Source organism: Zosterops lateralis, assembly GCF_965231275.1.
Source record: "Zosterops lateralis genome assembly, chromosome: 2".
In the NCBI taxonomy this organism is placed as follows: Eukaryota; Metazoa; Chordata; class Aves; order Passeriformes; family Zosteropidae; genus Zosterops; species Zosterops lateralis.
The window spans coordinates 57,139,998-57,161,444 of record NC_139763.1 but is presented as its reverse complement, the minus strand read 5'-3'; the positions used below and the strand labels follow the sequence as shown (position 1 = coordinate 57,161,444).

General features: G+C 40.4%; 1 protein-coding gene across 3 annotated transcripts in view; it reads left to right on the top strand.

The window, feature by feature from the left end:
• Window positions 1-5,109: 5,109 nt before the first annotated feature.
• The window catches only part of TDRD3 (tudor domain containing 3), a 96,762-nt gene continuing 80,424 nt past the window's right edge, over window positions 5,110-21,447 (top strand). For 2 of the 3 annotated variants that reach the window (XM_083854571.1, XM_083854570.1), the window contains exon 1: window positions 5,546-5,691. In XM_083854571.1, coding sequence (XP_083710697.1) covers window positions 5,552-5,691 — 140 coding nt within the window. In that variant the 5' untranslated portion in view covers window positions 5,546-5,551. Of the gene's footprint in view, window positions 5,187-5,545; window positions 5,692-21,447 lie in introns of those variants that run through there. The other variant, XM_083854572.1, reaches the window with a different exon arrangement.

Below are 21,447 nucleotides of genomic sequence, written 5' to 3'. Positions count from 1 at the left end.
GATTTTCATCCCAGTCCAGAAGGTATCAGTCTCTTAAAAGTAATCTTTTTAGAGACAAGGCACAGCTGTTCAGGGCTAGGATGTTTACTGCAGCCCAGTAAAGTCTGCAAAGCCATATGCTGTTTGATCCTCTGCTCCCTGGCTATTTCCCAAGTCAGCGTCCAGAGGGGCAATAGGTTGAGCTGTGCCAGAATGGCTGACAAACACCAGCACTTCTGCTGGCTCCCTGAAAGCATCATAATTATATGGAATTACATTCTGCAATACTTAGTGATCCATTGTACCCTAGTGATCATTGCAGTGGTTCATCTGCACTTTCAGGTCTGAACTGCTAAGATTTTAAACAGCCATGCACAGAGCCAACAACAGCATCATTGTGCCATATATAAATGCCCCCATCCTGACGGCCACAGTGCCTCGCTAAATTGATGCTGTCTTTTTGACTGACAAAATGCCAGTGTGAACTACACCTTTAATATGCCCGTGGCCTGACATACACATAGTGATTTGCAGGAGAAAGTGGGGAGTGTGGTCAAACTGAAGCGTTCCAGAAGAGGACAGTCAGGTGACAAAATCAATTAGAGCAGCCTGAAAAAAATGTTAGCCTTCGCCTTTAGTGGAAATTATCTGTCCTTGCAACACCACCTTAACTTTACTCTGTGACTATAGGTGGTGGCATTATGTCCAAGACTTCAAAATCCTTTACTATTCCCATGTAGGATATGTACTTGCTGTTTGTCTTTCTTTCATCCTGCTCCTTTCCAAGCCTCTCCCCTTTCTCTCTCCCATGAAGAAAATCTTTACTTCTGTAATTTTCTCTTCTTCTCTGTAGCCTGTGAAAAGGCAATCCCCTGTACAGTTGCCATATAAGAAAACTGAGTGCTGAGTACTGTCCTTCTCTCTCAGATAAAACATACACAATATTTTGGCTGACATGCAACAATACACGTAGAAAAGCTAATCCTTTTGACTGCAGTCAAATCAGTTCAGGACCCAGTCTGTCACAGGACGTGAAGAGAGAAACACTTTTGTTGAAACTCCAGCACACTCCTAGAAATACAATGACCAGAAGAAAAGGCCCTTTACATTCACTGGCCAGTTACTTTCAGCTATGGATCCAGGACAAGGATCATCTGCTTTTAAGTTCAGTGAGCAGGCCTGTTCCCTTCAGATAACGTAACAAAGAAAGCCTATTCTACAGAAGACAAAAATAAAAATTAAGACCAAAACAGCATTTCTCTTGTTGTGGGGACTTCCTATTGGACCTGCTGTTTAGGGTCTTCATCTCACTGCTGTTGCTTTCAGCACATCAGGTTGGCGAACAATGTCATAACTCACCATGAGTGTTACAAGTTTCTTCAAAGTGTGGTCAAAAGTTTCAGCTCCCCAGTTTTGTGTGCCTACTGCTAACCAAGAGAATTGAGCCTGGAACTGGCAGGAGATGAAGGGAGTAAGGATGAATCAATCCAATGAATCAAGGAGTGTGCAGGGCTGCTTCAAAAACTGGCTCTTCCTGTCTTGTGCTATGTGCTAGCTCTGTCTGTTAGAGCTCTGTCTCACCAGAGGTGCTTGAGTAGACCAACCCTTTCAGGTATTTAGAATTACAGAACACTGTGAAATAACCTCTTCAGATTAGATTAAGTTGTCCCAGGGCACATGGGCAGCAGTCAAACGAAACTGCATTTTAGGCAATTTGGATAGAAGAAGTCCATGGGAATTTTGTGGACAATGACGCACTGATTCATCTGGAGCAACAAGTATTTTTCAGAGAAAGCTCTGGAGGCACAGAGCCCCTTAAAGGCATGTGGGGGTTTAGGTCAGTCCCTGTAAAGCCCCAGGTATTCTGATGCTCATTACCGACAGCAATATCATCTATTCTAAAGGTGATCGATATGGAGAATATATTCTAAGAATGTTTTATCACAGAACAGTTGGTACTGAGGGTCTTACCTGCAGGTTTCTGACTGCCTGGCAGGCACTGTATCACCTTCTGTTTTACAGTGGAACTAATTGCTCACCTCAGAGCAGCACAGCCAACAGCAGCTACAAACTGCAAAGCTCAGGCGGTGCCCTCTGTGAGCAGAGGAACACCCACTAATGGGGACTTCTGTACAAAAGGAGGCACACGTGAATATATATACACACACACACCTCCCAGCTTGCATATAATGAATTTGTTAGAGCAGATGCCTGCAGACCTTTAAGAAGGACAGCACCTACATTTCCTTTATTATAGATGTTGTTTAGTGTCATGAGGTGGAACAGCTAGCCCTATGCTGGCATAAACTATTGGTATAATTGCCTGGTGATTTCAATGAAGATTTAAGTAAGCAAAACCCTCCGTGTCTTAAACTAGCACGAGGCAATGCATAAAGTCTGTAATTCTCATTATCTTCTCCTAGGTCATACTCCATCCCTTACTAATTGGCTCTATGGGCATCCCATTTTGAGTTACAATGTTTACAACCTTTTCTTGATAATCTAATGTGCAGACAGCTCAGACTCCAAATGCAAGGTGTTTTTATTCCCATTTCTTTTGCATAGTAAGTTCTGAACTGGAACCACACTTCCACCTATATGCTAGTGCTTTTCCATGTCAGTGGCTGCTACTGTTGTAACACAGGTGTGACTTGGCCACTGACATTTCAGTGTGACTCTTCTGCTTTACGGTATTCCTCATTACTAACTCAAGAGTTTCTTTGATACAGACATACAGTAGGTCTGTTTCAAGGCTCTTGGGTTAGTTAGTTCTTGACATTATTCCTTTGGCAGCTCATGTTCACCTGGAGCCTTGTCATGACAGGACTGCACAACCTCTGAAAATTCACTTTTCCAATTAATAATGTTCCCTCTGCTATTTTTTTTTTTTTGTTGTTGTTGTTTAATGACCACTCCAAGGATTAATGTTGCTAGATGGCACGAAAGAACTACACTTACTTGCTAAGTTGAGAAGTGAGAAGCGAAAGTTTATCATGGTTTGGGGTTTAAATAGTTTGGAATTTGATCAGGGATTAGAGGACGAGAGTAACACCTCTCTGACCCCAGTGGTCAGCTTAGAAGTCCATCAATTTGTCCTTCCCCCTGGAAACGAAGGTATTTACCAAACATCACTCTTGTTTATCCTACAATTCGTGAGAAAGCTTCAGTAGAAATGTGAAAACATCACAAGGCTGAAAAATCAGGGCGACAGATGAACACTTTCCTATGGCTTTATTCATTATTTTGAGATTTTGTTGGCCGAAATCACACATCAGTCTTGAATTTTTAACCTTTTTTTTTATTTTTATTTTTTTAGGTTTATGTTAAGGCTCATGCCCAGGAAAGCTTCAAGGATATGTGGAGCATTATACATTGTTCAGTTGAACCTGAATAATACAGTTTTGTTTCCTTCATCTGTGTCAAGCTTTTAATAATTATCAACTTAAAAATATATGTGCCTTCTTAAAAACAGCAGCCACACAGGACACTGTCACCTACTTGTGACACAACCTCTGTCCTAGAGTATATAACCTATAGACACAAAAGAAAATACCATGAATGAGCAGCACAGAGTATTGCTGCAAAAATCCTGAGTGATTTGTACCCAGTACAGAAAAGAGAGATTTTTGGGTGGATCAAAATATCCAAACCAAAAAAAAAAAAAAAAAAACCAACCAAAACAAACAAACAAAAAAAACCCCCAACCAACCAAACCCCAAAAAACCTCCCCAAAACAAGGAAAAAAACCCACCACACTCCCCCCAAAAAAACCCAAACAAACGAACCCTAAAAAACCTCAACAAAAGCAAAATTCTAAGGTTTGACTTGAAGATGCTGCATAAAAACTGAAACACCTTAAGGATGAAAATGACCCATGAAGAAAAGTCCATCTTTAATAGACAAACATAGCAGGTAGACAAGTTTCAAAACCTCAGTGCTGAAAGAAACCATTTGGCATTGGCGGGTTACAGAAGTAGCTGGAGGTGATGCACTAATGCAGATGGTCAGTGTTTTTTGCAGAGCAGCTGACCTCACCTGCAGGCAAGATCCCTGAGCGCCAAGGCCTTGATTAGTATTTTCTTAACTCCTGATCCGCTCAAGTTCCCCTTCTGGCTGTTCCTCTGGATGCTGGAACACAGAGTAAACAGGGGGATACCCGAGGACACTGGGGACTTGAAACAGCAATAATGAAATAGCGCCGTTCTCTTAAAGTATAACCCCCTTTAAAAAGGCAGATAAGAAAACACCAAAACGTTCATATCAGTGCCCAGAATATTAGGACAAGTCATTAAAAAACCCAACAAAAAAAAAAACCACCCAAAAAACAAACCGCCAAACATAAAAGAAACACAGGAACGGCCTTTCACAAGGAATCATTAATGTTAGGAAAGACCACCAACAATGACCCCAACTATAGACTGAGCACTGCCAAGTCTCCCACTAAACCAGGCCCCTAAGCACCACATGGCAGCTTTCCTGAACGCTGTAAAGGTCAACGATTCCATCACTTCCCTGGGCAGCACATTCCAATGCGTCACTCTTTCTGTGAGGAAGTTTCTCCTGATATCCCATCTACACCTCCTGTGGCACAACTGGAGGCCGTCTCCGGGCCATTTGCACTCATCCCACCATTAGTTACTCGGTAGAAGAGGCCGCTCCGTTCAGGGGATTGTGAGAGCGGGAACGTCCCTGCTGAGCCTCCTCCTCTCCAGGCTGAGCAGCCCCGGCTCCCACCGCTGCTCCAGGCCCTTCCAGAATCCCTCCCCATCCGCAGCACGCCTGTTGCGGGCACAGAGGAGAGCCTTTTCCAGAACAGCGCTACTGTCGAAAATATTATTTACAGGCGAAGCGCTTCTAAGCGAACCCTTCCCGCCCCTGCCCGGCCGCAGGCCCGGCGCTGCCCCCACGCCTCCCTTCCCGCCATGGCGGCGGCGCTCTCCAGGCAGCCGCCGGTCGCGGGCTTTGTTCGTCTCTGCCTGCGCCGCCTCCGCCCCTTCCTTCCTTCCTCCTTCCCTCCGCTCCCTCCCTCCCCCTTCCCTCCCTCCCTGGCCGGCCCGAGCGCGGGGAGAGGCCCGCGGGGCGGGGGATCGAGCGGGCCCTGCGTCCCTGCTCGCTCTCGGGGCCAGTGCCGGGGCTGCCTCTCCGGGCCGGCCCCAGGGCAGCGCCATGGCCGAGCGGGCGCGGGCGGCGCTCTCCGGCTCGGGCTGGTGAGTGGGGCCGAGCTGGGCCGCGCCGGGGCCGACTGCGGGCAGGGCCGGGCCGGGGGGCAGCGCCGCGCTCGGGGCGGGCGGGGCGGGGGCGGCCCCGGGACAGCTCCGCTCGGAGCCTCCCCGGGCGGCGGGACGGGGGTCGGGCCGCCTCGGTGTGTTCGGGGCCTGGCGCCGGCTCGCCCCGGAGAGCAGCTCCCGGCCTAGCCTGGCCCGGCACCTCTATCCCAGAGCCGCCTCCCGGATCCCTCGGGAGGGCCTGGCCCGGGGGCTGGAGCCTGCCCGCGGGCTGGGATCGCTCATCGCGCCCTGCGGCCCTTCCGTAGGGAAGGCACCATGGAAAAAGTGGGATTGAGGTAGAGTAGATGAGGCACACACGAGGCTTGAACTCGGCTACTTGTGTTTTTCTACTTATTCCCGGTCGTTGGGCACACAATATCCATTTTGGAACAGCGAGTTGTGCTTTTCACATACCTGCTGCAAACGCTTGTTTACTGGCCCAGAGGTGAGTTTGCATTGTAGGAAGTTCTTGTTTTGGCTTTGGCTTTGGGACTTTTTTGTTTGCTTGTTTGATTGCTTTGTCGAAGTGATTCACTTATTAGCCAACACTGACTTTTTTCCATGACTACTTGGAAAGTCTTTCACCAAACCTAAAGTTCAGTGCTAACTGCTAAAGCACAAAGCAACATGTGTAAAGTTGTTTCCAATGGCGTTTGGGGGATATTTCTGTTCTGCTGTTTACATTAGTGGTTGTCCTGGATTGTGGTTTCTTGTATGTCTAAAGATGGAAAAGGTTAAAGTGGGTATCATGTAATTTAGAGTAAAATAGAATAATTTACTTGGAAGGGACCTACGACAATCATCTAATCAAGTTGCTTGATGACCTCAGGACTGACCAAATCTTGGTATGTTATTAATGGCACTGGCCAAATGCCTCTTTAACATTTGACTGGCTTGGGACATTGACCACTGCCCTAGGAAACCTCTCCCAGTGCTCGATTATGCCCTCAGTAAAGAAATGCTTCCTTATGTCCAGTTTGAACTCTCCCTGACACGGCTTTGAACCATTCCTGCTCATCCTATCACTGCATCCCCAGGTAGAAAAGATCAGCACTTCCCTCTCCGCTTCCCCCACTCAGGAGGCTGTGGAAAGAGATCACTGAGGTTTGCCCCTCAGTCTCCTGTTCTCCAGTCGAGACAGGTCAGAGTCTTCAGCTGCTCCTCACAGAACATTCCCATCAGCTTTGTTGCCCTCCTCCATATATAAGGACTTTCACATAGTTTTCCAGTTGTGTGCACAGTACTCCAGGTAAGGCCACACCAGTGCTGGATACAGCACCTCATTTAACCCCCTGGTGAGGCTGTTTGTTGGGCCAGCTTTTGCAGTGCTACTTTGTGGTAATAGTAACCAAATGGAGTAATTAGGTGTCCTTAGGTGTGCCTCTTGGATAAGTGTATCAAAATCCAAAAATACTGTTTTACGTGGTTCTAGAGTGCCCAGTCCTGTGGTTCCTGCCTATTGCTGAATTGAAATAATCCTAACTATTTCTGCTACTTTTTATTACATTAGCTTATTGAATGGGAATTTTGGACTGTGACTTGAAACTTGCTCCTTAGATCTCTCTGAAAATGCAAAAGTCTTCCATAAAAGTGGTTTTATTTTCTTAGTTTGCTTTTCTTGCTTTCTATTGCCTATTCAAAAATTTCACGGTTTTCAGCTCTTGAATTGTTTTACTGCCTTTTCAGCTGAATGAGTGCCATTGGTAAATGGCTTTCAGCTTTTGGCAGTACAAGTATGAGGTGCCTCTGAAACAATCTGTCCCTCTGCAGTGTTTCCTGCCCTCCTTGGGGGTGCAGACTCTTGAATGGCTGTAAACACTTGTTCTTGCAGTCCTGTAGGGTGGGAGCCAGAGGCTGAAAGTTGATCGGGCAAGGAATGGGCTGATTATCGGGTCCACTGGAATTATGCCTTGACCCAGTTGCATTGGGAAGGGTGGTATAAAAGAGGGAGGAATTAATGCCTATACTTTTGAGGAATGTGAGGTGGAGTGGAAAAAGAAATAATGTTTTGGAAGTCTTGCTTAGCTGTGTTCATGCACTTTCAAGAAGAATAGTAACCTGGACATCCCTGCTTCTGCTTTGCTGTTGCTCTTACTTATGATTTTTCTCATATTATTAGATCTTAGATTTATTTAGCATATCTGTGAGTGAGCCTTCAGTGGTGTTTAATGTAGTATTATATGTCTGACTACACGGGTAATTAAATAATGTTTTGTACCAAATTGGTTGTTGCTGTCACCTGATGTCAGAATAATAAGTTTTCAAGTACAAAACCAAAACTGAGTTTATATGTTTAAAATCTATCCCCACTGCAGAAGCACTGCATGGCACAGTAAGTAAAAAAATAAATTAAAAAAAAAAAAGTTGAAAAGTTGTCCTCTCTGCGGAAAATCTGCTAAAATACTGTCTGTACTGATTGGATTTTACAGTAAGTTTCTTAAATCTTAAAAGGGTAGAAGAGTTAAGGTAGACACTTGTTTATGTTGGTTTCTGCAACTAGTGTTTACCTTCTATGATTCTGAATAAAAAATGAAGTTATTTTTCAAGTAAAACAGTAATAAAGTGTAGTTAATACTGAACAGTAATTATATATCTATTCCCCTCCCCCAACCAGGTATTGTCAGAGTAATTTGTTATAAAATTGTCTGGGAGTTTGTAATGTTTGCCTTCAGTATATCAATTACATTTTTGTCAGCTTCTGAAAGGTAAAGTAGCCCTACCATGGAAATGTAACAGTGGTAGGTAAGGCTGGGAGTCTTTTTCTCTCTCTCTCTCTCTTTTTTTTGGTGATAGTGGTGTTTTATGAAAATGGGTAAAAGGCCCCTGTAGTTTGTGTGCAGAATTGTAGTTTTTCTGAAGACAGATCCCTGCAGCTCTCATTGAAAGCCTCAATTTTTTGGTGCTAGTTCTTTTTGTTATGCACTACACTGTTCCTTGGAATGAGATATTGGCTCCAGCTAGGAGAGAGATAAGGTGTTTGTATTACATGTCAGTGAAAAAGATATTCTGTCTTGGAACAGAAGTTCTGTATTAACTTTTTATTTCATTATCAACCATGAGGAGGAAGGCCAAGTGTCAGAATTACCTTTTTATATTGTTATAGTTACATCATTACATAACATATATAGTTACATGTAGTTATTCAATTAATTTCAGAACCAGTTTTCCAGTGTTCTTATTAAAATATGGGCCTTAATGGAGCATGAATTAGTGAATCCAGTTTTATTACTGGAAGTGGAGTCCAGGAGAGCTGCGGAATACATCCCTCATGTAAACAATAAGTTGCAAAGTACTGTCTTCTTACTGGCTTGTAACAGAATTTTTTGCGTGGTTTTTTTTTTTTTTTTTTTTTTTTTTTTTTTTTTTTTTTTTTTTTTTTGTGTGTGTGTGTTTCTTTGTTTAAATTTTCTGGTTGGCATTTAATGAGAGAATATGACAAGCCAAGACCTCTACAGTGTTCCTAGGTCTTTGCAGAACTTGGGAATTTATTCCATAGAAATGTCAACATATTGTCATAAATGAATGATACGCCCTGGCCTACGGCAGGTTTAGCCTGTGCTTCACCCATCTCAGGTCTGGTGATTGAGCTCTGTGGGAAAGCAAGAAGTGCAAACTGGATAAGTAAAGATTTTTTTTTTTAGTACAGCTAAATGTACTCTGAGTTCTTTGTCAACTAGTACAGATTTTTTTATTGCAGTGTGTGATGCCATAAAAAATAGTAACTCTATGGCAAAAAAATACAGTCTTGTAAAACATAATGTGTTTTGTAGGTTGTATGAGCAATGTCATGACTATGAAAAGTTACTCCTAGAGATGAGGAGGAAAGGGAATTGTACTAGTTGTGGAAACAAAAGAATACTTCTTAACAGTCCCTGAGAAAACCTTTATATTAATGTCATGGTTGTATGTTCTTTGTAAGTGAAAAATATGGAGTTGATGTACAACTTCTAAACTGAGTTTTTCTTATTTCAGCAAGTGATGTGCTGCATACTGGGTGACTCTGGGTTTAAGATTGGTTTGTTCACATGTGTCCTCTTACAGGACTAGTCATCTGATACGATCCAAGCTCTAAAGCAAAAGTAGGTGTATGCCTGGAAACACAAGGAAGTTGTCAAAGGGATGAATCTAACACCACTTTCTAAGAGCACAGCAGGCATTTGGCAAAGTAGTCTGTTTCAGAATTGTGCAAGATGATCTGTATTCTCTCATGTTTTTTTGCTATTCCAATAAAACATTTTTGGAATCACAGCTGAAATTGTTTCCTGCAAATTGAGCAAGCTCAGGCAGGAGACAAAGATTTTCCTTAGACACAAGCATAACACACATCTTGTGTTTCACAAGAGAGATGCATCTGTTTTGAGATTCTTGAGACTTCTTTTGTGATGTGCAAAATCTTGTAAAGTTTGGTTGGTACCATGAAATCTCAAAATGCCAGTACAAAACAAAATGCCACATCATTACATTTTTCATCTGTTCAGGTGTATCCCTTACTGGCTGATCTGATCTGATCAGTTTGCAGTCCTGTTGGATCACAAGTAATGGGTAGTTAGAACCTGAATTCTTCATGTCTTTTTCACTCTGGAGGAATGCAAAAGGTCCAGGATTTTGTATTTTGTTAAGGGAAGCAACCCCAATAAACTAATTCAGATGCCTTTTTTTTTTCTTTTTAAAGAAGATGCTAGGTGTTTGAAAAATAAGTGTTATTAGCTGGAATTGTTATAACTACAAGAAACAAATTTAGGGCTATAATTAAAAGGAGAAAAAAAAAGATGAGTAAAATAAGAAGATGGAAGGAGGCAGGGGACTAACATGTTTGGAGCACTTCAGTTTGCAGAAGAGAAAACTGAAGGGGGTGAACTTGGTGAGGTTTATGTAATCTGTAGGCAGGACATAAAATGAAAGTATATCTCTTACTCACCAAATCCTACACAGTTATTGTTCATTGAATGCTGCAACTCCAGAATGGGAAAGCACTTACTGAAGTCAGTAGCAGATTGGTTTAAAAGTGGGTAAAATTTTTGACTAAGGACCTCAACCAAATCTTCTTTGCTGAAGACAAATTGTTGTCCTGTGGGTTAGTGTGGTGAGTTAAAAGGTGAGAAACTAGATAGATAAATGATTACTTCATGTTGGAACGATGTTAGCAGTAGGCTTCTGCTAGGATTAAGGGGTTCATTATATTAAAAAATATTCTTAAGAAGTGACAGTACCGTGGCAGCATAGCAGTTTGTTATCTTTGGGGATTGGTAAAATCTGAGCTGAGTACTTGCAGCAAACTCTTCCAAAGCTGTTGTCCAGTTCTTCCAGGTGCAAGTGCAGTTCAGTTCTGGTGGGTGCCAATTGGTGCTTATACAGGGGAAAATAATGCAAACCTCTCTACACAGGGATAGATTTGCTCCTGTTACATACATGAGAAGGGCAGTGGTCAGACAGCTTCTGGGAATTGTTCACAAAGAGTTAAATCTTTGTTAGGTCATTATGTTCATCAGTGGTGTGTCAAAATCATTAAGAATGTGCATTAATGTAACGGTCCCAGCACTGCAAGGGTTTCATAGACACTTGGAAAAGTGGATGAGAGGTGTGGAAGATACTCTGGGCTGGGAAAATGAGTATCTTTACTCTGAGAAACAGAACAATAGCGGGACAGATAGAGATCTATAAAATCCATAGATCATAAAGAATTGATAAATGGAAAGCAAAAGTAACTATTTTTCTTAGGACAAAAATTAGGCCACACAGTGAATTAAACTTGTTACCTGATGAAAGTTAAAGTAGCTTGTCAAGCAATGTGTAATTAAATTGTGGAACTTATTTGCCACATGATATTGTGGAGCAGAAAAAGTGAGTTAAAATTGTAATTAGGCAAAGCCAGGTAGGGGTAGTTGCACTGAAGACTGAGCTCTACAGTGAAGCTGGGTTGCCAGCTCTAAAATGGCTGATAGCCAGAAGTTGCTCTGCACACTTATGTCTGGATATTTGCTGTGGTTTGCATCCTTGGCCTGGATCATCTGCCTCTGGCCACCCTTGAAAAAAATGGAACCGTGTAAGGTAGCCCTAGACTGCATAAATTAAAACACTATTTATGTTCTTATTTGTCTATTATTAGGTAAATGTCCTCACACTGTGCTTCTGAACAAAAGGATTTTCTCCTCTTGATTGGAGATGAGGGAAGAGGGAAGTGAGGATTTGGAGAGAAATGAACCGAACTGTTGAAAACAGAGAGAAAAGGCAAAGAAAGTGTGACAGTCCCCTGTGCACTCCATCTCAGCTGTGATTTCCTCTGCCTTGCTGCAACTCACCCTTCTGGTTTTCATCAGTTGCTGGGAGAGACTCTCCCTGCATCTTTTTATGTGAGATCTTGAATCGATTTATGGACCGTCTTGGGGGACACAGACTTCACCTGCTGGTTCCTCTGCTAGAAAGCTAAATAAAGCACTAATATAAGATGTCCTTGATTTATAGAATTGATGCAATTTAGAATGAAGTTGTTGCTACAGTGAAAAAAAGGAGGAAAGAAAAAAGGTTACTCTACTTGCAACATATCTAAAGACCTTTAAATTGCTGCAGATCTCTTTAGCACCCACCTTTTCAGTGTCCTGTCTTTTCTTGGTATAGTGTGTCATGCATTGATTCTTTCCAGTCAGTGAGTTCTTAGGAAATGTGTAGTTTCCCATAGCTAGTCTCCTTTTTGGAGTCCTTGGAATTTTGAATGTGTTGAGTCTTGTTTCAGAAGTGATTTACTTAGTGTTGTAATTCTTAGGCTTAGCCTTCTTTATGGGATGCAAATACTTCGTTAGGACAAGTGTTACTTAATGGGTTTGAGTCAGTGACATACTAGTTTCCTTCTTTTTACCACTTTTTGTGCTGTTGCTTTTCAAAAACTCATATTAAACACTACACACTATCTCCTGACCACTGAGTTTCATAGGACTTTCAATCAATTTTTCTGTTGTTAAACTAGTTTATATCATCACATAAGCAAGGTGATGAGGTGGAGCTTGTTACACAATTGGGATTTACTGTTCTGGCTTGATTTACCTCTTCCCTCAGAGAAATTTTGTTTCTCAGTGTAGTGTAAATGGGATTTGAGGGAAGGATAGAGCAGCAGCATGCTCGATTATTATTTGCCTTTTCCAGCAAACCTAAATGAACTTCTCAGTGGAAGGGTGAATTAATAAAAGCAGCAGTGTGTTTAAGAAGTCTAAAGTTTTCTGAAGGTCACTATCTTACCATTTGAGCAAAAGTAAGTTCTTTTAAAGTTACATGTTCCTAGTAATTTAAATTATTAGTCAGAAAGACTGTGCCATCTAGAATGGGGAAATTTGAGGCATTTGGAGTAGATGTTGCATATAGATGAACTGGGTCTCAGGAGGAGGACCTTTGCAAAGACTTTGCATTCTGAAATCATGTTATAAGACTCTTGAGAAAGTTGTTTTTTTTTTTTTTTTTTTTTTTTTTTTGGTTTTTTTTTTTTTTTTTTTTGGTTTTTTTTTTTTTTGTCTCTTCAGTTTCTGTGTGCTCACACTCCCCAGACAGTGAGTACTTAGCAGCAAGCTAATGGGAGTGTAACTGGTGATTTTGGAGTAAGGTACTGTTACCATCCATACTGATAACAGAGTGATATTCATTAGGATTTTCTATGTGTGTATTTTGTGTGTTATTGCTGTTAAAATACAGCTTTATGTAAATAATACGTGTAGAAGTTCATAGGAGAAAGCTGTCCTGAAGTTTTAGTTAGAGAGAATTACACTCCAAAACATTGGATATTAAATATCCTATACATCAGTTATTTTTTTCCTGTGATTTTCATAACAATAAAATTAAAATATATTTAATACTGATTCTCCAAGCTATGCATATTGTTCATACTTTCAGGAATAGTACATTTTCTCCTTCTTTAGAGCAAAGGGAGCATATTTAATTCCAGTAAGAATAATTCTAATAGAGCTGACAGGAAGAAGGAAGAGCTCTCTAGGGGATGAATGTTGCATGTTTCTAATCACTTTTTCTGTACTTAATGTAATGCATAGTCATGAGGTGTCAGATTTTAGGAGGACTGGACAGCTCTAGGACTGATGTACAACCTTTGAGCTTTTTTTGCACATTTAAGGAAAAAGAAAGTGGTTTAAATAATCTTTGTACCACTGGTAAGTAATTGAAGCATGACGGATGTTCTTGTATTGGGATGATTTTGAACCCTTCACTTAGGGAAATGTAGCCTGGGTTTTGGAAATGGGAGTGATGGCATTGACTGACAGCAAGTGAAGACTTCCTGGAGAACAGCCTGCTGAACTGCTGCCTTTGTGAGGGAATGTGGTCTAGGGGCAGTGGTCAGGACTGGCTTTTCTTTCTTCTTGTTTGTCTCCTGGTGCTCCAGGAACAGCTCGAGCTTCTAGTGCTGTGTCACATCCGAAAAAAAAGCTGTTGAAAGCCAGAGGAGAAAAAGCCATGTGTGTTAAGACAGCTTCAAGATACTCTCAGTGGCGTGGCAGCTGTGTCTTTGGCACGGCCCCAGACTTAGTATATTTGTGTTCAATTTAATGCTTTAGGGTGGCTGCCAGCATTTTCTTGGGAAAATGTGAGTGAGAAAGAGTGTTCACAGCTTGTATCTGAGAAGAAAAAAGAAAAAAAAAAAGGAATTTTAAGAATTTTGTTAAATGAACAAAGTCAACCCTCCACAGTGTTGTGACTTTTGTATGTCAAATAGCTGTGGCCTGTTATGAATCATGGAGTAGCAATTTTTCTCAAGGAGCAGAAAGCTTGCAAGAGCTCTTGTCCAGCAGTTTCTGACTGCAGGGGCTGTTTCTAGTATCTGCTGTTTTACAGCAGTGCTGCTTGCTGGAAGCTTATCTTATCAAAGTTTAGAGTTAGTGAGGTTATCTTGGGCACATCTCTGTGTGTTACCTGGAAAGGTTTGACATTTTTGCATTCCAGCTATTACTGTTAGATAACAGTGTGCCTGTGTTATCACTAAATCTCTTCTATTAAGTAGTTGTTAGAGACTCATGTTCACTTGTTTTTTTCAGTCTGCAGAAGCTTCACTGTGTTATATTCTTCTACTGTTGTAAAATACAGTATGTGTGATCTTGGTCTTTAAATGCTTAGAGATGTAAATGGGGATACAGCATTCAATCACAGGCTAGACTGTGCATTATCCAGTACCCTTATGAAAGGCATTAGGAATATTATTCTCCTATTTAATGAGGATATGAAATCACTTAGCTCTGATATTGATGGCAGTGTACTGAATAGGTAAAATACATCTTTCAACAGCTGAATCATCTTGTTTCATGGTATTACTTGATAGAATGATAGAAATGGAAATTACCATTTATTATGGAAGTGCATTTCTACTTCTTTTGGTTGATGTTGCCATAATTTCTGATAGGTTTATTGTACAGTGCGAGTGTGGGAGACTTTAAAGGCATCAGGGCAGTTAAGTTTACTCAATTTCCAAGTACATTTTTTATTTTGTGGTTTTTTTTTTTTTTTTTTTAAATTTTTGTAACTGTGGTACTGTGTCCAAGACAGTTTTAAATACAAAGCAAAGATGAACTTCAAGCTACTTTTTAGAATTGTAATGCTAATGAACATTACATTTTCCATCTTAGCACACTTTCTGTTATACAGTTGAAAGTACTAGCAAGTGTGAAGTTTTCCATTTAACTATTATTTATTGGGAGACGAGCACGAGGGGAGAAAACATCAGTGAAGAAGCTGAAGAGAAGGTGGGTGATTTTCAAGGGTCTGGTTCTGACTGTGCAGAGTAGTGATTTCTGAATGAGGCACACTTTGTGTTGAAGTAATGAGCTGCTAAGGAATGCTGAAAGGATCCTTATGTAAAAATATGATCCATCAAGCTGCTTTTCATTGAAAACAGAATGTATAATGAGCACAGTCATGGTTTTTGGTTTTAAAAACTTATTTGAAGTTGTGCTTTTAAATTCAGATGTCAGGTACAATACACAGTCATGTGTGTAGTACACAGGTAGGTTTTGATAGATGAGAGACTTGCATTTCAGCTACTGTAAGAAATAGCCTGGAATTCTGCCTTTTGGCAAATATTTCCCAAATACCTCTGCAACTTTTCACTTGAGTGCTATCTACAATCTTTGATCCAAAATAACATCAGATTTGTTTGTAACTATGAAAATCAGAGTAAGTGAAGGAAGTGGGTGCATCATTGCTTATACCTAATATTTCAAGATAAACATCTTTGGGTTTGTTTAATAGTTAAATCATTCTCAAATATGTAGCATGAAAATATTTCAATCAATTTTTGTGTCATTAAAGAGTAACTAACAGTTTGTGGTAATCTCTTAATGGCCAAAGAAACCTCTCACTCTGAGTTTGGTCTGAAGATTTCCTGGCATACTTTTCAGAATTTCATTTTGAATTCAGAGAGAATTGCTGTGGAATAAGCAAATGAGGAAACAAGAACTTGAAGGTGTTTTTATGGTTGAGGTATTGAGTTTTGTAAATCCACTGAGTTTTCAGCCTTGATCAAATAACTATTGCAGAAATTTGCAGTTGATGCTCATTTATGATTTTGGACACTTAGGCAAAAAGATTCTCTATTTGTGGTTTTGAGATGGAAGAGATTTCTTTGGAGAATGCTGCTGATGGTTTACCAGTGTGTAATTTTGTCTAGATTTGGGAATGGGGAAGAGAAGGGAAGAGAATATCTTTCTGAACACTACAGTGGTCTCTGTTCTGTTTTTACTTTATGTTTTAGTCCCTAACTAAACTATGCCACCATATGATAGTAACATGATGAAATGGAAAAAGCTTAATTTAGTCTAGAAGAGTAATTGCTGCTATGCTTTAGCTGTGGTCATATTTTCCTCATGCTGTGGCACTAGAGATGAACTTAGTGCTTTGTAACTGCATAATTCTACACTTACATGTCTTCTGGTATTTTTTTCTCTGTTCAGAATAATTACTGCATGTCTATGTTGTTTGATTCTTAAAATAATAAAATAATGTTTATCTTTTAGTAACAGTAATAACTGACTGTCCCTCCCCTTCCCCCCCTCAACTTACTGACAACAGAAAGTAATTTTCTGTCAGATGAAGCGTTTCTGTGACCGACTTGAGAAGGAAAGGAAGTGAAAGCTTGGATTAGAGGATCATTCAAAAAAAGCAGGAGAATAAAGGACATATGTTGTTCTCTGGTTACACATCATCAGGCTGGGAGGTTAGATGAATCTCAAGTGTTAGAGCCCTTAATTTAAATCCTTTCTCTTCTTGAGTTTGCTGTGCCAAAATACTAAATTGAAAGTATTAACTAAAGCAAAGAATATGAAAATAACTTCTAATAGTGAGCTGCTTCAACACTTGATTTTTACCTGTTGCTTCATAGAACATTTAGGTAAACAGTATGTAAAGGAACATCATTTGGTGTCTTACCAGATTTTTTTACACTTCATTTATAGCAGCAGTAGTGAAGGGCAATGCATATTTTCTCTTGTGCAAAGTAGTCTTTAAATTCTTACTAACTTTGAACAAATGTTTTCTCTAAGACAACTGTGTGGGAATAACTATAAACATTTTAATGAAAGACTACTACCAGTTAGGAAAAGTATGCTCCTGATAGCATGTTTAAACTGCGTTTATGGATGCTTAAGTTGGTTTTTCAGTAGTTTGGATGATCACCTTCACATTTTTACAGACCTGTACTTGGATTTAGGATGAGAATACTGTTGATAACACCCTGATATTTTAGTTGTTGCCAAGCAGTGTTTATATTGTCAAGGACTTTTTAGCTTCTCACTCCACCCTACCTGTAAGGAGGCTGGTGGTCACAAGGAGTTGGGATGGGACACAGCAAGAACTGCTGACCCCAGTTGTCCCAAGGGATATTCCATACCATATGGCATGATGGTCAATGTATATACCAGGGAGAAGGCTGATCAGGATCTGCTGCTTGGGAACTGGCTGGGCTTGGCCTGTAAGTGGTGAGCAACTGCATTGTGCATCACTTACATAAATATTAATTCATCATGATTATAATTTTTATTATTTTCTCTTCCTTTTGTCTCCTATTAATCTATTTTTATTTCAACCCACAAATTTTAGGGTTTTTTTTCCCCAGCTCTTTTCCCCCATTCCACTGTGGATGAAGGAATGAGTGAGTGGCTGTGTGGTATTTAGCCACCTGCTGGTTAAATCATGACTGTCCCTTCTTGACACCCAGTATGGGACACAAAAGCTTGAAATAGTGGAAGATCTGAATGGAACATGTTTAAACAAATTCGTTGTAATTGTAGAGTTTTAGAATGGCTTGGGTTAGAAGGGGCCTTAATGATTACCTAGTTCCATCCACCCTCTTAGCATGGGCAGGGACACATTCCACTAGACTGGATCACTCAAAACTGCCCCCAGCCTGGCCTTGAACACTTCCAAGGATGAAGCATCCACAGCTTCTCTGTGCATTCTCTTCCAGTGCCTCAGCACAGTAAAACACTCTTTCTAATGTTTCATCTTCCTCTGCATCTAATGTTTCATCTTCATCAGCCTCTTTTAGTTTACAGTATTGATTTGTGTGTGCAGAGCTGTGTTGTATATTGACGGTACTTGCTTTAAATGTCTAAGTGTAGGTATGTTTTGTAAGTACCAATACTTGCTGTATATGTTCCATGTTGTGCTGTTCATCACCTCTGGGGGCTGGGTTGAGTTTTTCATTGTGTTGAATTTTGTAGCGCTGGCTCCGGGTAACATTGTGGTTGTGAGGCTGCCGTGGTGAGTGGGCTCACAGTGCCGCCATCTCCGAGCTTCGGGAGCCACCTGCGGGAACCAGGAATAATTGCACTGTGCACCTTTCCTCCTCACACAGTCCTGCCTGCAGGGGAGACACTTCTCCACCTTCCTCCAGGCTAATTGCAGTAGCTCTGGAAGAACTTTTAGTATCCTCGGCATGTTCAAACCAGCATGTTCCTACTGCTATGTCTCCTCAATGTGTTTCGGGTCTTTTTCAGGGTGAAACAACTATTTAAGGATATGACACAGACATTTTCTTCCAGGTCTGGGTAGCTGTGAGTGGTATCAGGGTGTGTGGGATGGTACAGCCAAGTGCCTGGGACAGTGGTCACCTCTAAATTGCAATTTCACTCCAAACAAGGGCAGGGAGTGAGTGTTTGGTTTTTTGGTGAGTGTGGTGTTTATCTACCTGCTGGATTAAACCACAACACTGATGAACTGCAACTTGGATATAATCATTGGAAGCCCTTTGGAATGCCACATATGTGGCAGTAGTATTTTTTAATTTTAGGAATATATGAATCTCTGTTGCTGTAGAGCTTTTCAAATTAATTGTAAACAAGTCTTTGTGTGTGTTCTTTTACATTGCAAGAGTGCATGCCTTCATGCTGCTTACTTATGAGTCATATTTTGTAAATATGGTATAAATCTAGTTTTAAAGGTCTAAGTAAACAGGGCACTTTTGCAGGCTTGAAAGTAACTGCTCTGTATCCAGAAAAATTCTCTGTGCTGAGTTAAAATTATGCAGTGATAGTAATAGGGATGTGTGTGTTTTAAGCATTGATGACCACAGCTGTAAAAGAAATTACTTTCTGCCTGGCATTTCAGTTTTGATGTACTTCATTGTTTCAGTAGTGATCCTCATCTTTCATCCTTGTCTTCTAAGCAGATTGTAACTTCTTTTTTTTTGTTTGTGCCAGTTTTGATATGTAGGAGGGAGGAATGGGCCTTGAAAAGCTAATTTTTTTTTTTTTTGTTAGAGCACTTGAATCGATTCTCTAAGAGCAGTACCCACTATAGCAGTTATTCTTGGTGTCTTTGTGTTGGTCATAAAATTCTGTTTTAAATGTTTCAAGTAAAACTGCAGGCATTTTCTTAGTATCTTGCTTTTTGAGTCGGCAAACACTGGTCATGTTAAGCTTTTATTATTTCTGAAATTAATATGAAGTCTTGAAGCAGAAGTAGTCCAGGTCTTTGACACTTGTATGGAAGACATGCTTTAATAACAAAATAGCAATTAATAATGTTTCCAAGTTTCATTTTGTAGTTTTATGGTTCAGTGCTGCTTTTGTGTGGTAGTAAAGTAAGATTTTACAGCTTGAATTGAGAAATATTAATAGCCTCCTTCATGAGTACAGTTGATAAGCTAAATAAGATGATTAAAAATGATCAAATTTATTCCTGGTCTACTAAAGATTGAGCCTTTTGTTATTTATATGTATGAATATTATGTTATATATTCCAGTCTCAGTAAGGCAGCTTTTAAGTATCCTTGCTGAGGAAAAATGTAGAAAAGGTTCCTCTGAGAAAGTATTTTTGGGAATTAATTCTTATAAAGATGCCATGTTTTGCTTTTTTTGCTCAATATATAATTTAAAAAAATGTTTACTTGGCCAGGTTCTGAAGAGGCCATCCTAGTGCCAGCCCTTGCTCAGAGCAGGGCTAACTCAAGCTAGGTCACCTTGCTCAAGGTCTTGTCTAGTTGAGCTTTGAATATCTCCAAGGTGGCCTGCTCCAGTGCTCAGACACTCTTTGGGAAAATTTTTCTCTCTATATACATTTGAGATTTGCCATGTTTCAGGCCATATTTCTTGCACTTTCTCACTTCCCTTCACAGCACTCAGAATTGGCTTTGTCTTAAGCCATGTTCAGATAGTGGGCAGGGCAACAACTTCCTTCTTTGGCCTGTTCTTCTTTGGGATGAACAGTGGTGCTCTCAGTGTCTCCTCCCTTTGGGGCCTGCAGCCCCGAAAACACCTCAGTGGCCTGTCTGCAGTTTGGGGGTGTTCTCCCATAATGGGGACCCCTGAAACTGGACACAATACATTAGACATGGCTTTGTGCTATGGGGAGAGAGATAATGACATTTTTTGATTTGCTAACCAGAGCCTTGCTGTTGCAGCTCAGCATCTCCTTAGGCTTTACCACTGTATGGGGACACTGGTTTGTGTTCACATTGTTCTATGTCATGAGCCCACAGAGCTGCTTTTTGTTCAGCTGCTTCCTATTCTCAGTGGCTGGAGGGAGGAGAATGCCTTGGCTCTTATTGTTGAGCTCGGTGATATTCCTTTTGGCCAAGGAATTGCTGTGGTGGCACATCTTGCATTGTTCAGTTTTTACTAGCTTGTTATCCTCTACACCACCCCCCACTCAAAAAAAAAAAAAAAAAAAAAAAAGAAAAAGGGAAAATTATTTATGTTTGTGTTTTTTGTTTGTTTGTTTTTTGTTAGTTTGTTTTTTAATGAAAAGTTGTGCATCTATTTTAAACTTTAATGTGGTCATGTTAATAAAATTTTGGCATGCTTATGCCAATGTAAGCTATGCTGATATGTAGGAAAAAAAATGTAATGTACTTCTTCATTATGGAATATGTATTACATGGAAATAAGTACTTTATAATAACCATTACTAGAATCACTTTTTTTGGGCTGGATGATAATGAAATTTCTCATTTCTCTAATTTCTGAACTGGAGTGTGCACAAAAGATCTCTTCATTTTAATTGGAAGTAGTATTTTGAGTTGATTCTGCTACAGGTCCAAGAAGCTTAAATCATTCTGTTCATGCACATCTTTCCTTGTTTAGTCTCTACAGGGGATGATTTTCAGCTGTCCTTTACTGTGTCCATCAAAGTTTCTGTCCCAGAACTGTCTCTAATCAAGTGTAATAACTTATGTTTGTAGAGAAGCCCGAGAGTGTGACAAATATGCAGAGATGATGTCTCAGAAGATTTCCCCAGTTTTCCCAGTTTTTAACTATTGGGTTGTTTTCAGCAATTTCCTCAGCTAGATGTTGTCTTTCTAGTTAACTTTTGATTAACTTCTTTTGCATGGATGTGTGCAGTTCATTCTTGAACCTATGTTAAATTTTAGCAGACACAGAATAGCGAATAACACATTCATATGCTGTATGAAGCACCTTTTACCTAAGTTTGCTCAATTTCCCACTTGCTAGCTTAGGGATGGTGAGTAGCCAATCCCTTTTTATCTCCTTAATGTCACTTGCAACCATATGGATATGTTAAATACCCTCTTTGGTCTTTTTCATGGTGAAGAAATCTGGTCTTCTTAGTTAGTATTTAAAAGAAAGGTGTTCTGTATTTTTTTATCTGCTTTCTTAGTGTCAAGTAGAGAAGGGCAGAGAGGAGGGAGAGTTTAGGAAAAGCAGATGCAGAAACAGAGAAAGATGATGATGAAGGGAGATGCAGACTCGACATCTGTCAA